Below are 13509 nucleotides of genomic sequence, written 5' to 3' on the forward strand. Positions count from 1 at the left end.
AAATAAACGATTTCACCGATTTACACGCGTTTTCCCTTGACCAAATTTTGACCGTATCACCCTTTATTCAGTAAGCAAAAGTAGCAGCCATCAAGCTAACAGAGCTCAAGACGTTATTAGTTAAATGTTGAATTAAGTTTAAACAAATAACTGGAAAGGTTCTCATCAGAATGATCTGTACTTAGGCGGCCTCCTAATGTTTCATTTCAGATTGAAGGCTAGGCGAATTGAACTTGCCATAAACGCATCGAAGACGAAATACATGAGAGGAAAAGGCTCTAGGGAATACAATGTTAGCCTCTCACCCCGAGTTCAGATTGACGGTGATGAAATCGAGGTGGTCGACGAGTATGTGTATTTGGGCTCTCTAGTGACCGCCGAAAATGATACCAGCAGAGAAATTCAAAGACGTATTAAGGGCAGAGAATCGTGCCTACTTTGGGCTCCGGAGAACGCTCCGGTCGAACAAAATTCTCCACCGCACGAAGTTGACTATCTACTAGACGCTGATTAGACCGGTGGTCCTCTACGGCCACGAGACTTGGACTATGCTCGTGGAGGACCATGGTGGTGGTGTTTTTGAACAAAAGGTGGTGCATACCATCTACGGTGGAGTGCAGATGGATGACGAAACGTGGAGGAGGCGGATGAATCACGAATTGCGTCAGCTGCTGGGAGAACCATCCATCGTCACATTGCAAAAATTGAGCGACTACGGTGGAATGAGCACGTCGTAAGAATGCCGCACGACGACCCAGTGAAAATGGTTCTAGAAAGTGTCACGCAGCGGACAAGGTGGATCGCAGCGGACAAGTAGAAGGCGATCTGCGGACCCTTCGCAGACTACGAGGCTGGCAAAGTGTAGCCATGGATCGAGTAGAATGGAGAAGACTTCTTCGGACAGCAGAGGACAACAAGGCCTTAGCCTGATAGATCGGATCGGTAATGTTTCATAAGATTAAAATCAATCACTCTTCCATGTTCACCGCTTAAAATATATATACATATTAAAAACAAGTTAACTTCAAATACTTAAACTAAAATGGGAGGAGAAATTTAAAAACTCGTCTGTACTGATCGACTACCGACCAAAGAATCTTCTATTAAAAAATAGTAAAAGGGTCTGTGCTTAGGGGCACGAACGGAAGCTTGACGTAGGACCGCTTGTGGACGGAACAAATGTGAAGAGCATTTAGTTCTTTTAATTGATCGATCATCTATTATCACATCACGGATCACATTTTCCAGGAACACCTTTAAACACCGTGATAACTGCCATCCGTCGTCAGGTTCGCCCTGGCGGTGTCAAACGTATCTCCGGTCTGATCAACGATGTGTGCTACATCGTTGATTAGACCGGAGATACGTTTGACACCACCAGGGAGAACCTGACGACGGATGGCGGTTATCACGAACAACCTTGTGATGACGCTTAGCACCTTTTTTACCAAGACCTTTTCCTCCTTTGCCGAGACCAGTCATTGTTGCTTGTAAGGTAGAATAGTGGACTACCTAATCTGCCACCACCTTCCTTCTGCTGCTATTGCTGCTTCTGCTCCGAAGCGAAAATAAGTTGAGGCTAGACAGCAGCGCTCTTTTATATCTTTTCAGGTTAAAGCAGAATGATGTGCAACCAAGTAGTACTCGATTATGACGACTGGGTTTGGGAAGAACGTTTATTTCATTAACACAGTGATACAATTATCACTTTTTATTTGTCCATTGGACTATGCTTGACATATACCACTTTTTCAATAGTTTCTTGTTTAAATTATTGAAGTTGGTCCAGGGGCTGCTGAGTTATTAATGTTCAAAATCTTTCATAATTTTGTTACATGTTCCATTTTGGGTTTTCATAAAGTGTACCCTCATATAGAAATCACAGACGTAGTCCTACGTCAAAAGCATATTGCACCCTCTGTCTACAAACCTTAAAAAATATTTTTGGAGCAAGGAAATGGTCACCTTAATGACAAAATATAAAAATACGGGTCTAATATTAAGCGATAAGGAACAACACTACTAATTTTTACGAAACTCTGAGAACCACTAAATCGTTTTGCTATGGAATGACTGCAAAGCTATATTGAAACTTTATGGTTACTCGGTTACTCATATGGCCGGCAGAATGGTTCATCGGTTGTGAAGTGAAGTATTTGTAAAAGTGAAGCGTGATTTTATTCTAACGTTACCTCACCTCGTTGTTGTATCACAGACAAACAGACACAACACATTGAACATTTCTCATTGTAAAACACTACCGCCATCTGTCGTATACACTGTGATGGGAAATACACTCAACAGCCGTAGTGTGTTGACGTCAAATGGAAGGGAATTGATTTTGCCACCACAGGTGGTGGTATTACCGACTAAAAGAATTTTAATTGACCGTTTAAGAGTGCTATGTCTGCTTGTCTGTGTTAATACCTTGGAGGGATCGGTTTTGCTTAGTGAGCAGAATATCAGAATAAACCACCATCGTTGGGTTCCAAGAGCATAAAGCGCAGTTAATAATTAAAAGTTGAATAGTTTAATCCATGAATTTCAGAAAAGGTGTATTCGTGATTCAGTTTGGAAGACATTGTTGGCTGCTTTCAGAGACGTCGCTTCATTTGAATAACTTTTTGTTGAGTCGGTCGTAGGTTGTGGTAATGTAAGGGACACGGTGGCTATAGAGCAACTGTTTTTGCTTAATGAGTAGAAGATCATGGGTTAAAACCCAAGCCTTATTTCATTACTAAGTTAATATATCCAGGCTTTTATTGTAAAAAATCGTTAATAACAAAAATTGGAGGAACGATTCAGAAAAGTAATAAATATATTTAGACAAATGTAACATTGTTAACTACTTTTGGTGATTTCATTTTATATAATAGCTTCTTGTAACCGATAATGAACGATCATCGGTCGTAGCTTGTTGTGATGTAAGGGGCTCGGTGCCCTTAGAGTGACCGTTTTTGCTTAACAGAAGATCGTTGGTTAAAACCCAAGCCTCATACATTTCTGAGTTGATAGGGTCGCGTCATTTGCTGAACAGTTTTTAAAAGATCGGATCACTTTCCAAAGTGAATCCAGATCTAATTTACCCTTCCCACTTACAAATATGTATCCTGAGAATGGATTGCTAGTCCCAAGCCCTATTTATATGGTTCTTTGTGCAAATTTCGCTAAATCTGGCTAAAGCAACTACTGAAATGTATGGTCTTGAATGTTCATGATCATGCTCATGCTCACATGAATTTTGAAGCGATTTTTTTTTGAATTATTGACAAATTGAAAAGACGTGAAGGTTTTGTGTCTGCGGGAGAAAGAGATGTCAGCAATTCTCACTTCCGCGGGTTTTTCCCTTTACCATTAAAAATAAAAAAATACTGCCGTGATCCTCATGTACCATATTGGAAAGACTGAACTATGCTTATGTTTTGTAACAATTGAATTTTAATGTGCAAGCCGGCACCTGGAGAGTGCAATAAGCAAAGCAGAGTATCGCAGAAACCCAGAATATAAACTATATCATACTATCCTTGTTAAGGTAAATGAGCAGCATCAGTGGAGGAAGCTATTTGCCAGCTATATTACTACGTGTTAGAAAAATAATTCACTGCCAGCATCGCCGGCTGGGCGTATCCTATGGCTTACCAGACCTACTAACAATATTCCACATAACCCGTGACATTTAATAGAGGCCGTAGAGTTCTCTGCATCTCTCTTAAGTAAATGTTGGACTAACATTCCTTCTCCATCCCCACCAGTTGCAAGGACGTGGCCAGGACAGATCTGAACTGTTGGAAGAAGACACATACTTTATCTAAGAGGTAGCGGTAGATCCCAGATTATCACTTGCTTGCAGTAACGGATAAAGGTGAGCCTGCTTCTCAACATCAGTTTAGAACTCGTACCACCCAAGATTTTGTGCAACTTGAATTATGCTATGCTATGCCATGCTACATGAAATTTGAAGCGATTTTTTGCAGAAATCATATGTTTCATTCTTAAGACAGTTTGAAGTTTGGAACATTTTCTAAATTTGAACTACTTTAATGGCCATTTGTTGGGATTGTTGAACTATTCACTGTGATGCAAAATTTGAAATTTTCGCTTCACGGTGACGTTTGGCTGAAAAACAATCTCCTGCGAAAATGCAGCTGATTAAATTTACAATAAGAATTCTATAGTTTTTAACAGTGCAGTATGGAAAAAGGCTCGAAGGCTTGGATTTCCCATAGTAATTTCCATATAGTCTTCAAATGGTTTGTGCCAAGTCATTTTCTTACCAAATGAGCTTAATTTTTGGGACGTTAATCCTCATTCCGATTTGGAACTGATTGAGCACTGTATAGCAAAAATTTCTAGTTTTCCATCAGTCTAATGTCCGCTCGTTGTAAATTCAAAAAGAATTCCAGGGGAAGTACAAGGACAAAAACTACAAGGGACAGCCCTATGGGATTGTACGCAATGGTGACATAGAACTACGTGGTCTTAATATTTAATAAATCTTATTTGTTTTAAAACAGCAAAAAAGGGTTATCTTTAATTTAATTACTCTTAATTAATTTTGGTATCCATTCCAGATACGTATTTTGACTACAATGTGCAGTCAGTGTGTAGGAATAGGAATTTGAGCGGGGATCCCTCACCGACAAACCGACATGAAGGACTTTACAAATAACCATGACATTTATGATCAAAGCACAAAACTGACATATGTCGCCGTGTTCGCGAAAAATGTGCATCCTAGCCACGAGCACGCGTACAAAATGTATGAGTTGGTTCGTGTCTAATCTATCGCGGACACATTATTTTTATCTAGATAAAAGAAAGCTATGGTTTTGACAGATGAGATCGCTCCAAATATGAATCGGCTGTAATGGATTCTCGATCAAGAGTTAAGTTTAAGCTTCATGTCGGTTTGTCGGTGGTTCTCTCTGTTTATACTCTTTAGTATGACAAAGATGGCCCACAGCGACTCACGAAGAGCTACTGATTCCGATCAACAGCGGCGCGGCTTCTTCCTCATTCTATGGATGCTCATGTGGGTTGCAGTTCGCTGCTTGTAGGCAGCCTTTCGTTGTGTACTGGAGAACACCACTACTCACCACGCGGCGATTGAATAAACACCGTTTGGTGAGACCTAATGGAATTCAGCTTTGAAATCTGTGTTAGGGAAATCGCTTTTCGCAGGCAATCGGTGATTAAATAATTATCATAGCAACAGTTATACATTTGTGCAATTTTCAGTGTTGACATTTTGAAAAAATGATAAAACCTTAAACATAACAGATGCGTAGAAATATTTCTGATCGATTGGTGATAAAATTGTTGAAATTGGTCCAGTTACTAACGTTCAAAATCTTTCATTGTTTTGTTAAATTCTCAGCTTTCACAAAGTGTACCCCCAAAGAGAAATCACAGACGTAGTCCTACGTCAAAATTACCATACGTGTTGTTGTAGTTGTCACAGGAAAACTTATTAATTAGAGTAAAACAATAAGAGAAAAGGTAAAAAAAAGATAGGGTATATTAGCCTTCTATGAACCCCCTAGTAACTATTTTAGCCATTTGTGCTGTATTCATGACCTTTTATTTAATGTTTCAGCAATGTGTTTCAAAAAGGTGCAAGTTTATTCTTAACCTAGTGTGGCTGATACGTAAAATAAATAAACTACTTTTATTTACCCTCGAAAACCTGAGTTACCAATTGAAGTTTCCTATAAAATTTTATGGACCACCCGGGGTTCATTATACGATTGTTTACATCCTATGATTGACTGTCTAGAGTAAAAATATATTTAACATGAGAATTCAGCAAGAAACAAACAATAGGTGGAGTTAGATATGCCTTATGTTCTGTTAAATTGCCATCTTAAAAAAATGGTCCTCTAAAAGAAACGAAAGAAATTTCGTGTCCTAATTTGGACCCTTTGTTTATTTGGCAGAGCTGTTATGATTTACACTAAAATGTATTTTCTACATGTTTTATAAATTATTTGACCTATGTTTTCCATGGATTCGAGGCAGTTGAGTTAAAAGATATCTACCGATAGAAATCACCGGTAAATCGCTCCAATGTTATTGTAAAATTGAACTTATCCGTAAGAGGCCCACTAAGCGGAAAGGGTCCATAGAAAGCAAAATTATCCTAAAACAATTTAAAATTGCATCATAGCTTTGGGGCTTCAACCTAAAATCCAACGAAATTATACATTTTATATTCCAAACAGAACATTGACTTCAATACCCGTTCAGTTAGAGCCCAGCATTCCAACCATAAACCACATTTCCCTTAATGGGGAGTGAAATGCACTCGCGGCTCGATTCAAATACCCGAAAAGAAAGGAAAAACAGCTGGTCGTGAGGATTCCAAAAGGCCATCTCTCCATCATCATCGTCATCAGCTAGCGTCGCCGTCGTGGTCGTGCCGTACTCTGTTACACTTTTATGGTCTTTGCAACCTAAAACAATGCCCGCATTGTGTATCGAGGTATTGCCACGACCCATATGCAGCGCTGCCAAGTCATACACACACACACACACACACATATCGCCGACTGCAGCAAAGGGCCTCATAAGAATGTAAGTCGTTAAACTCTACCCAAGTATGCAAATAAAATCCCCCGCTCAAATGAACTCATTTACAGCCCCATTTCTAATGGGCACTGGGCGGCTGGAACATTTCCGCAGAACCACGGAAAATGCGTTCTGCACGCAGCAGCAGCAGCTTCATAAAAAAGCAAAACCCACGGCCGTCATTAACCGCGCACTGCTGCGCGGCTCGGTGCAACAATAAATCACACCACAAAACGTTTACAACCTCTCTGACCAGGCAGGAGTCGAAGTCGCGCCTACCCGTGGTCTGTCATCCCGGGTAATGTAATTTGAGTGGTGTTACATCAAGAGCATATTGCCATCACCATGCCGAAATCGATTACCGGAAGGCTTTTGTTTGTGTACTGAGGCTAATTCAAACCCATCACGTACGTAGGGCTATGTGTGCCGTTGAATGGCTTTCGGTCGACCAACCTAAGGGCGAAATGGAAACTGAGCATGGATAATGGAAAGGAGTCTGCCACCGGAGCAGAATTAGTCGACGTTCAATGACCCACGCGGCATGTGACTGCAACGTTCTTCAAGTGCTACACAAATCCCGTAAGGCGGTAATAAAAGTGAATTTCATTTACGTGGTGCTCCCGCCAAGACACCTCAAACCGACACCGGAGTGGTGTGGTTTGATGATCATAATCGCGCGCGGTTTTTAACGCTTCGAATAAAACCCAAAGAACCATTTCTGAAAAGGTTTAACACTTTCTTGAGAGTTATGGTTTTTGCTGGAACTTGGTCGCATCCAAACCACATCAGACACGCGGCTACAGCCGTCCGGCCGCCTTTGGGGATGGCAAGTCAAAACCAGATGGATCTTCTTTGCCTTCACTGGTCACAGATTGATGATTGCTGACTAAACGCGATTGAAGGGGTTTGTGCAAAACCACGATTCGCTGGCTAAATGAAAACAAATGTTGAGGTATATGAGAGATGTACAGCAGGGCGGTTGAAATTTTAGATTTTGCTCTCCACAGTTCCTTTTGTTGCAATTTCATTATAATCTCTGAAATTGATATGGGAAATATAATAGGATTGTTTTTTCACTCATTCTAGCCGTTTGCTATACTTACAGTGCTTTATTTGAACTACAACTACCTATCCGACCCATCAACTAATGGAAAACGGCTTTAATTCCCGTGATCAGAGATTTTATGCCTAAGAAAATCCCGGATTGCGATTGAAACCCAGGCCCTTTGGAGTGAGAGACAATATCGTTTACCACTACACCACTGGTGGTGCTAAGTTTTCAACTGTTTATTGTTAATTGTTGTTTTAAATCAACAGGCTGGATGTAGCCCCAATGATGTTAACCTTATCAACTATGGTAAAAAAAACATTCAAACATGGTCATAACATAAAAAAAACTACAAGAGACAGCCCTATGGGGATGTACGCATTGATGACGTAGGACTGCGTGGTCTTATGTAATAAATTTATTTGTTAACTGCAGCAGGACCTTGTGTTTTGTGTAGGAGTAGGAATTTGAACAGGGTTCTCTCTGTTTATACTCTTTAATATAACGCGCTTGACATGGCCCACAGCAACTCACGAAGAGCTACTGATTCCGATCTATAGCGGTGTGGCTTCTTCCTCCATCGGTGATAATTTTAATTTTCATAGCAACAGTTGCACATTCGTGCATATTTCAATAGTGACATTTTGAAAAATGATAAAGTCTTAAATTAAACATATGCGTAGGAATATATCTGATCGATTGGCGATACAACTATTGAAATTGGGCCAGAGGCAACTGAGTAATTAACGTTCAAAGTCTTTCATAATTTTGTTACATTTTCCATTTTCGGGTTTCACAAAGTGTATCCCCATATAGAAATCACAGACGTAGTCCTACGTCAAAAAACATTAAAAACATATATCTTATAGTCAGTTACTCCTGCTGGCGAAAAGCAGAAGAAAACTTTCGACAAAGCGCATCACGGGAGAGATGAAAGTCGAAAACAGATGCAACTCTGTTGAATGTTCTCTGCAGTCCGCAAATCGCACCGTATGCTCCATAAGTTGTGCGACGTAGAGGCAGTCTTAGCATAAGGTTATTACGAAGCGGTCGGGGTTGAACGTTCAGGTCAATTTGTCTCAGGATAGCCTCGCACTCTGTCCTTCCTTGCAGGATATCGACCACGGTTAGGGCTCTGCTTGTGTCTCTTCTAGTCCGGAGAAGTTCTAGGTCGATAAGTTGACAACGGCTTTCGTAACTGGGTAATCGAAACGGATCATTCCAAGGCAATCTACGCAACGCAAAACGAAGAAAGCGACGTTGAACAGATTCAATTCTGTCGACACCGTGGTTGTAGTTTGGGTTCCAAACCGCTGAACAATACTCAAGCGTCGATCGAACAAGCGAGCAATAGAGAGATTTCAGACAGTAGATATCAGTGGAGTTTTTAGCTATCCTGAAAATGAACCCTGAATGAAAGTTCTTGACGCCTTATCGACAACACATGCAAAGTGCTGCTTGAATGCAAGCTGCGAATCCAAGATCACACCCAAGTCTTTCACCTGATTCACGCGTTCGATTGTCGAGCCAAGCAGGTCATAGCTAGTCGTGAGAACGTAATAGCGGAGCATTTGGCTGGGTTCACTACCATTCTGTTTAACCTGCACCAACTAGCGAATACATTTAGCTGACGTTGAAGAAAGTGATTCGTAGGAAGATTTTGAAGTCATCTGCATATGACAACCGAGGAGCTTCGATGACCAGATGCACGTCGTTGAAGTACAGTATAAAAATTAACGGTCCCATGTGGCTTCCCTGAGATATACCTGATGTGGCGAAGAAGCTAGCTGATCTGCAATCTCCTATGGAAACCTTTAGTAGCCGACCGGTAAGATATGATCGAAACCAACTCAGAAGATTACCGCATACACCGAGCCTGCCGAGTTTAGCAATCGCAATAGCATGGTTCAGCTTGTCGAATGCTGCGGATAGGTCTGAATAGGTCCGTTTGAACCCGATCCGACATGCTTTCGGTTACATACGATGTAAGACACAGCAGATTGGTGGTTGTAGAGCGGCCAACAGTAAACCCATGTTGATCAGCACTCAAATACTGCTTGCAATGGGACAGCAACGGTTCCATAATCACTAGCTTGAATAGCTTCGAAACGCCACTTAACGATGTAATTTCTCGATAATTATCCACAGCTCGTTTCCTTCCGTTTTTGTGGACGGAAAACCTGTGCGCAAATTTCCAGCAAGAAGCGGAATTAACAAGCTAGCAATATGTCTCTTCAAAAATACAAATGGAACTCCATCATGTCCAGGATTTAAGGATGACTTGAGCAGAGTCGCGGCCTTAGAAATCATCTCAGCATTAACATCAATTGCACCCAGCTTTTGATCATTTACTGGAACGTTCCTGGCAGCCAGGTTAGTATGGTCGTCAGTTAGTATCTCATTAGTGAATACACTGGTAAACTTTTCGAAAAAAGGTGGCATATATCCTGAACGGTGGCAGCAACTTCTCCGTGGAATTCCATAGACGATGGGAGCCTGGATTTCCTGCGTTGCTCGTTCACGTAGTTCCAAAAGGATTTCGGGTGTAGCTTAAGTTTGCGTTGGATGCTTCGTTGGAAATTTGAAAAGCATTCACGACTGACTAGCTGGTACATGTGATTCAGCTTTACGTAATGTAGTTTCAGAGGAAGCGTGCGATACTTCGTGAATCTTCTCAATGCTCTTGATTGACTCCAACCTACGTAGCTCTCTCGTCTGCCAGGGAGGGTGAGACACTTTGAGGTGAGTTCTTTTCAGGACGTGTCTGTCTATGACATATGCCAAAAGGTTTGCGCTGCAGCCTCAACGTCATCTGGATCAAATATGTTCTCCCATACCATGCTAGACAATACATCTATGATGCTACGGTGGTCAGCTTTACGGAAGTCATAAGAAACCGTAGCAGGATATTTAGTCGTCAAAACCACGCATGAGTTTGTCCTCAACAGTGACAATTAAAGGAGGGTGATGTGGAACTAGCTTAGTTAGTGCACAAGGAGCCGAGGAAATTAATGGAGCCCTGTCCTGTGTGCTCACGAAGCAGAGGTCAGAACTACGATCATTTTCGTTAACTGCATGGTTAATTTGAGAAAGCATCGCTGCGCTGTAGTTGCCGAGAAGGCTAATAGCTCTTGCGTGAAATGTAGATCTATCAGGGTACATGAATCCGCTATGAGATGGACTCCACGAAACGCCTGGCAGATTGAAGTCACCAAAAATGAATATCTCATCAACTGGAGTGGCACTTTCGATAACTGTGAAAACTGACCGACAGTGAGTATCGATGAGTTCATTGTCCCGGACTTGATCAGGTGGAATGTACAGAGCGCATGGAAATAGTGTGCGATCACCCAGATTGATGGCTATCCAAACTTGCTCCACATAGTTCCATGAATCGTTCTCGATGGCCTTTGCCTCCAACTCGCCACGGACAGCTACAAGGACACCTCCACCAGTAGATTTACGGCTGTTGTTAGGATTCCGATCGCAACGAAAGACCTCGTAGTTAGGACCGAAGACTTGACTGGAAAGCGTTCGATAATCGAGCCACGTTTCACACTGGGCAATTACATCGTAGCAACAATCCGATACAGCTAGGCGGTACTCTTCAAAATCAGAATTCATTCCATCGGCGTTTTGGTAGAAGATCCCGACGTCCTGCTAGCGGCAAGGAATCGAACGACTGCTCTCCCTGGAAATCATGGAAATTACAGATACATCAGGCAATAACTGACCATCATCAAGTCTCATTGGATACCCGCCATTGTGAGTGGGTTGGAAGACCTCCTCTCCACATCCGACAGCAGGTCCGGAAAGACTATGATGAACGAAGACTGCTGATGGCAGAACTGAGACGGAGAGATTGGGGGCTTCCATGGGGCTTTCTACGGCGCGTTCCGGGTTCCCAGGATTGGGAGTTACAGAGGCATCATCACAATGACTAACATAGTCCGAATTGCTGAAATTTTGATCGGCATCAGGCAGTGAATAGTCAATATATATTGATTGTACTTGCTTTTAGAGGCAAGGTGGAAGACTCCTGATTCATATCCAGCCACATACTTCATAATCTTGTATTTTTAGTAAGCTTTTTAATAACATACTAGCTGAGTTTTCCAGCCTTGCTCGGGTTCCAATATTAGCTTACGTTTATGAAGACGATTAAAAAAAACATGCTATTTTGTACGTAGCCACCCACACCTCTTATCTTAGGGGCTACCCCCTATGAACATCTTCTTAAAGCAAGGAATACGTATGCCAAGTTTGGTGGAAAACGGTCCAGGCGTTCCAGAGTTATTGTGGAACACACATACTCACAAACATTGACTTGAGGGGAGGGGTCTCGAATTCTTGCCTTCATAATCCTCCACATGTCAAATTTATGGGAATATGCCGTAGGTCGGACCGAAGAATGAAATGAACTTGAATGAAAATTTTATTGAAACCAATTAAACACGTTCTTAGCAACTAATGCATGGCTTGCTGGAATCTTCAGTCGCTTTATCTTCAACACTCCTCCTCGACGGTTGTACTCCAGCTGTCTCTCGGAATCTCTTCAATTTCCGGTTAGCTAATAGTTTCGTCAACATATCAGCCACCATGCTATCGGTTGGGCAATATTGCACCGAGATCTTGCCCTCCTCCTTCATCTGGCGGACGAAATGATATTTCGTGTCGATGTGCTTTGATCGGTTGTTGATTTTTCCTGATTCCAATTACTTGATGCACGACTGGTTGTCCTCGTGAACTTGGATCGGTTTCGTCATGACAACGGAGAAATCTTGCAACAGCCGGTCAATCCATTGTAACTTTTTGCAACACTCAGCGAGTGCCACAAACTCAGCTTCTGGGCTGCTCAAAGCAACACATGTCTGCTTCCGGGATTCCCAGTGGATTGGACCACCACCAAACATTACCAGAAATCCAGAATTCCGGGTCTTCACATCACTGGCCCAGTCAGCGTCGACGTAAACCTCCATGACAGCTCCTCCTGATGCAAGTACAAGTTCGTGGTCGTTGGTGAACTTGAGGTATCGAAGAATCCGTTTCGCTTCCGTCCAATCCGCTTGTAATGGGCAGCTCACCGATCTTCCAAGAATCGATACGCTGACCGCGATGTCCGGTCGAGTGTTTACTGCCACGTACAACAAACCACGAACCACACTTGAGTACTGGTGATTGTTCGGCAGTCGCTCGTACTCCTCCTTTTGTTGCAGGTGGCCAGGGTCCAAAGGAATCTTCGATGACATTGCGTCAGTCAACCCACAACGCTCCAACAACTTCTAGATGTAAGCCCGCTGGTTGAGAGAAAACCCCTTCTCGTTGCGTCGCACTTGGATGCCCAGGAAATGGCGGATGTCTCCCAACGATGTTACCGTAAAGCTACGGTTAAGGGCTGCGATGAACTCGTTGTACTCCTCTTCGGTGTGGCAAGCGATGACCATATCGTCCACGTAGATGACTATTTAAATACGTGAATTGCTTGCCTCGACGTCGCACGTACAAACATGGATCATTTGCTGACTGTGTGAAACTAAGATGTTTTATTACATCGTACAGTTTCTTGTTCCAAACATGTTCCGCTTGTTTGAGGCCGTACAAGCTTTTCTGCAACAGACATACCGCATCCATTCCACCAGCTTCGTAGCCTGGCGGTTGCCGCATGAAAATCGTTTCGTCCAGATCGCCGTGGAGATAGGCGGTCTTCACGTTCCGTTCACTGGCAATCGTCAGCATTGTCCTAAATGTTACCTGCCACACCACCGGGACGAACACTTCGTCGAAGTCCATTCCATACTTCTGGGAAAATCCTTGCGCAACCAGACGCGCCTTGTACCGCACAACGTTGCCGTCCTCATCGAGTTCGCGCTTGAATATCCATTTACTGCTTTGCG

The 13509-nt window shown here is 42.5% G+C and overlaps 1 protein-coding gene across 1 annotated transcript; it reads right to left on the reverse strand.

Annotated features, from left to right (window-relative positions):
* Nucleotides 1–12330: 12330 nt before the first annotated feature.
* On the reverse strand, nt 12331–12864 carry LOC135697667 (uncharacterized). The gene has a single exon (XM_065217439.1). The coding sequence runs from the start codon at nt 12862–12864 to the stop codon at nt 12331–12333; it is 534 nt and encodes a 177-aa protein (XP_065073511.1).
* Nucleotides 12865–13509: the final 645 nt, after the last annotated feature.

The sequence above is a fragment of the Ochlerotatus camptorhynchus genome, unplaced genomic scaffold (genome assembly GCF_037179485.1).
Source record: "Ochlerotatus camptorhynchus isolate MF236.1 unplaced genomic scaffold, CSIRO-AGI_Acam_v1.1 ptg000077l, whole genome shotgun sequence".
In the NCBI taxonomy this organism is placed as follows: Eukaryota; Metazoa; Arthropoda; class Insecta; order Diptera; family Culicidae; genus Ochlerotatus; species Ochlerotatus camptorhynchus.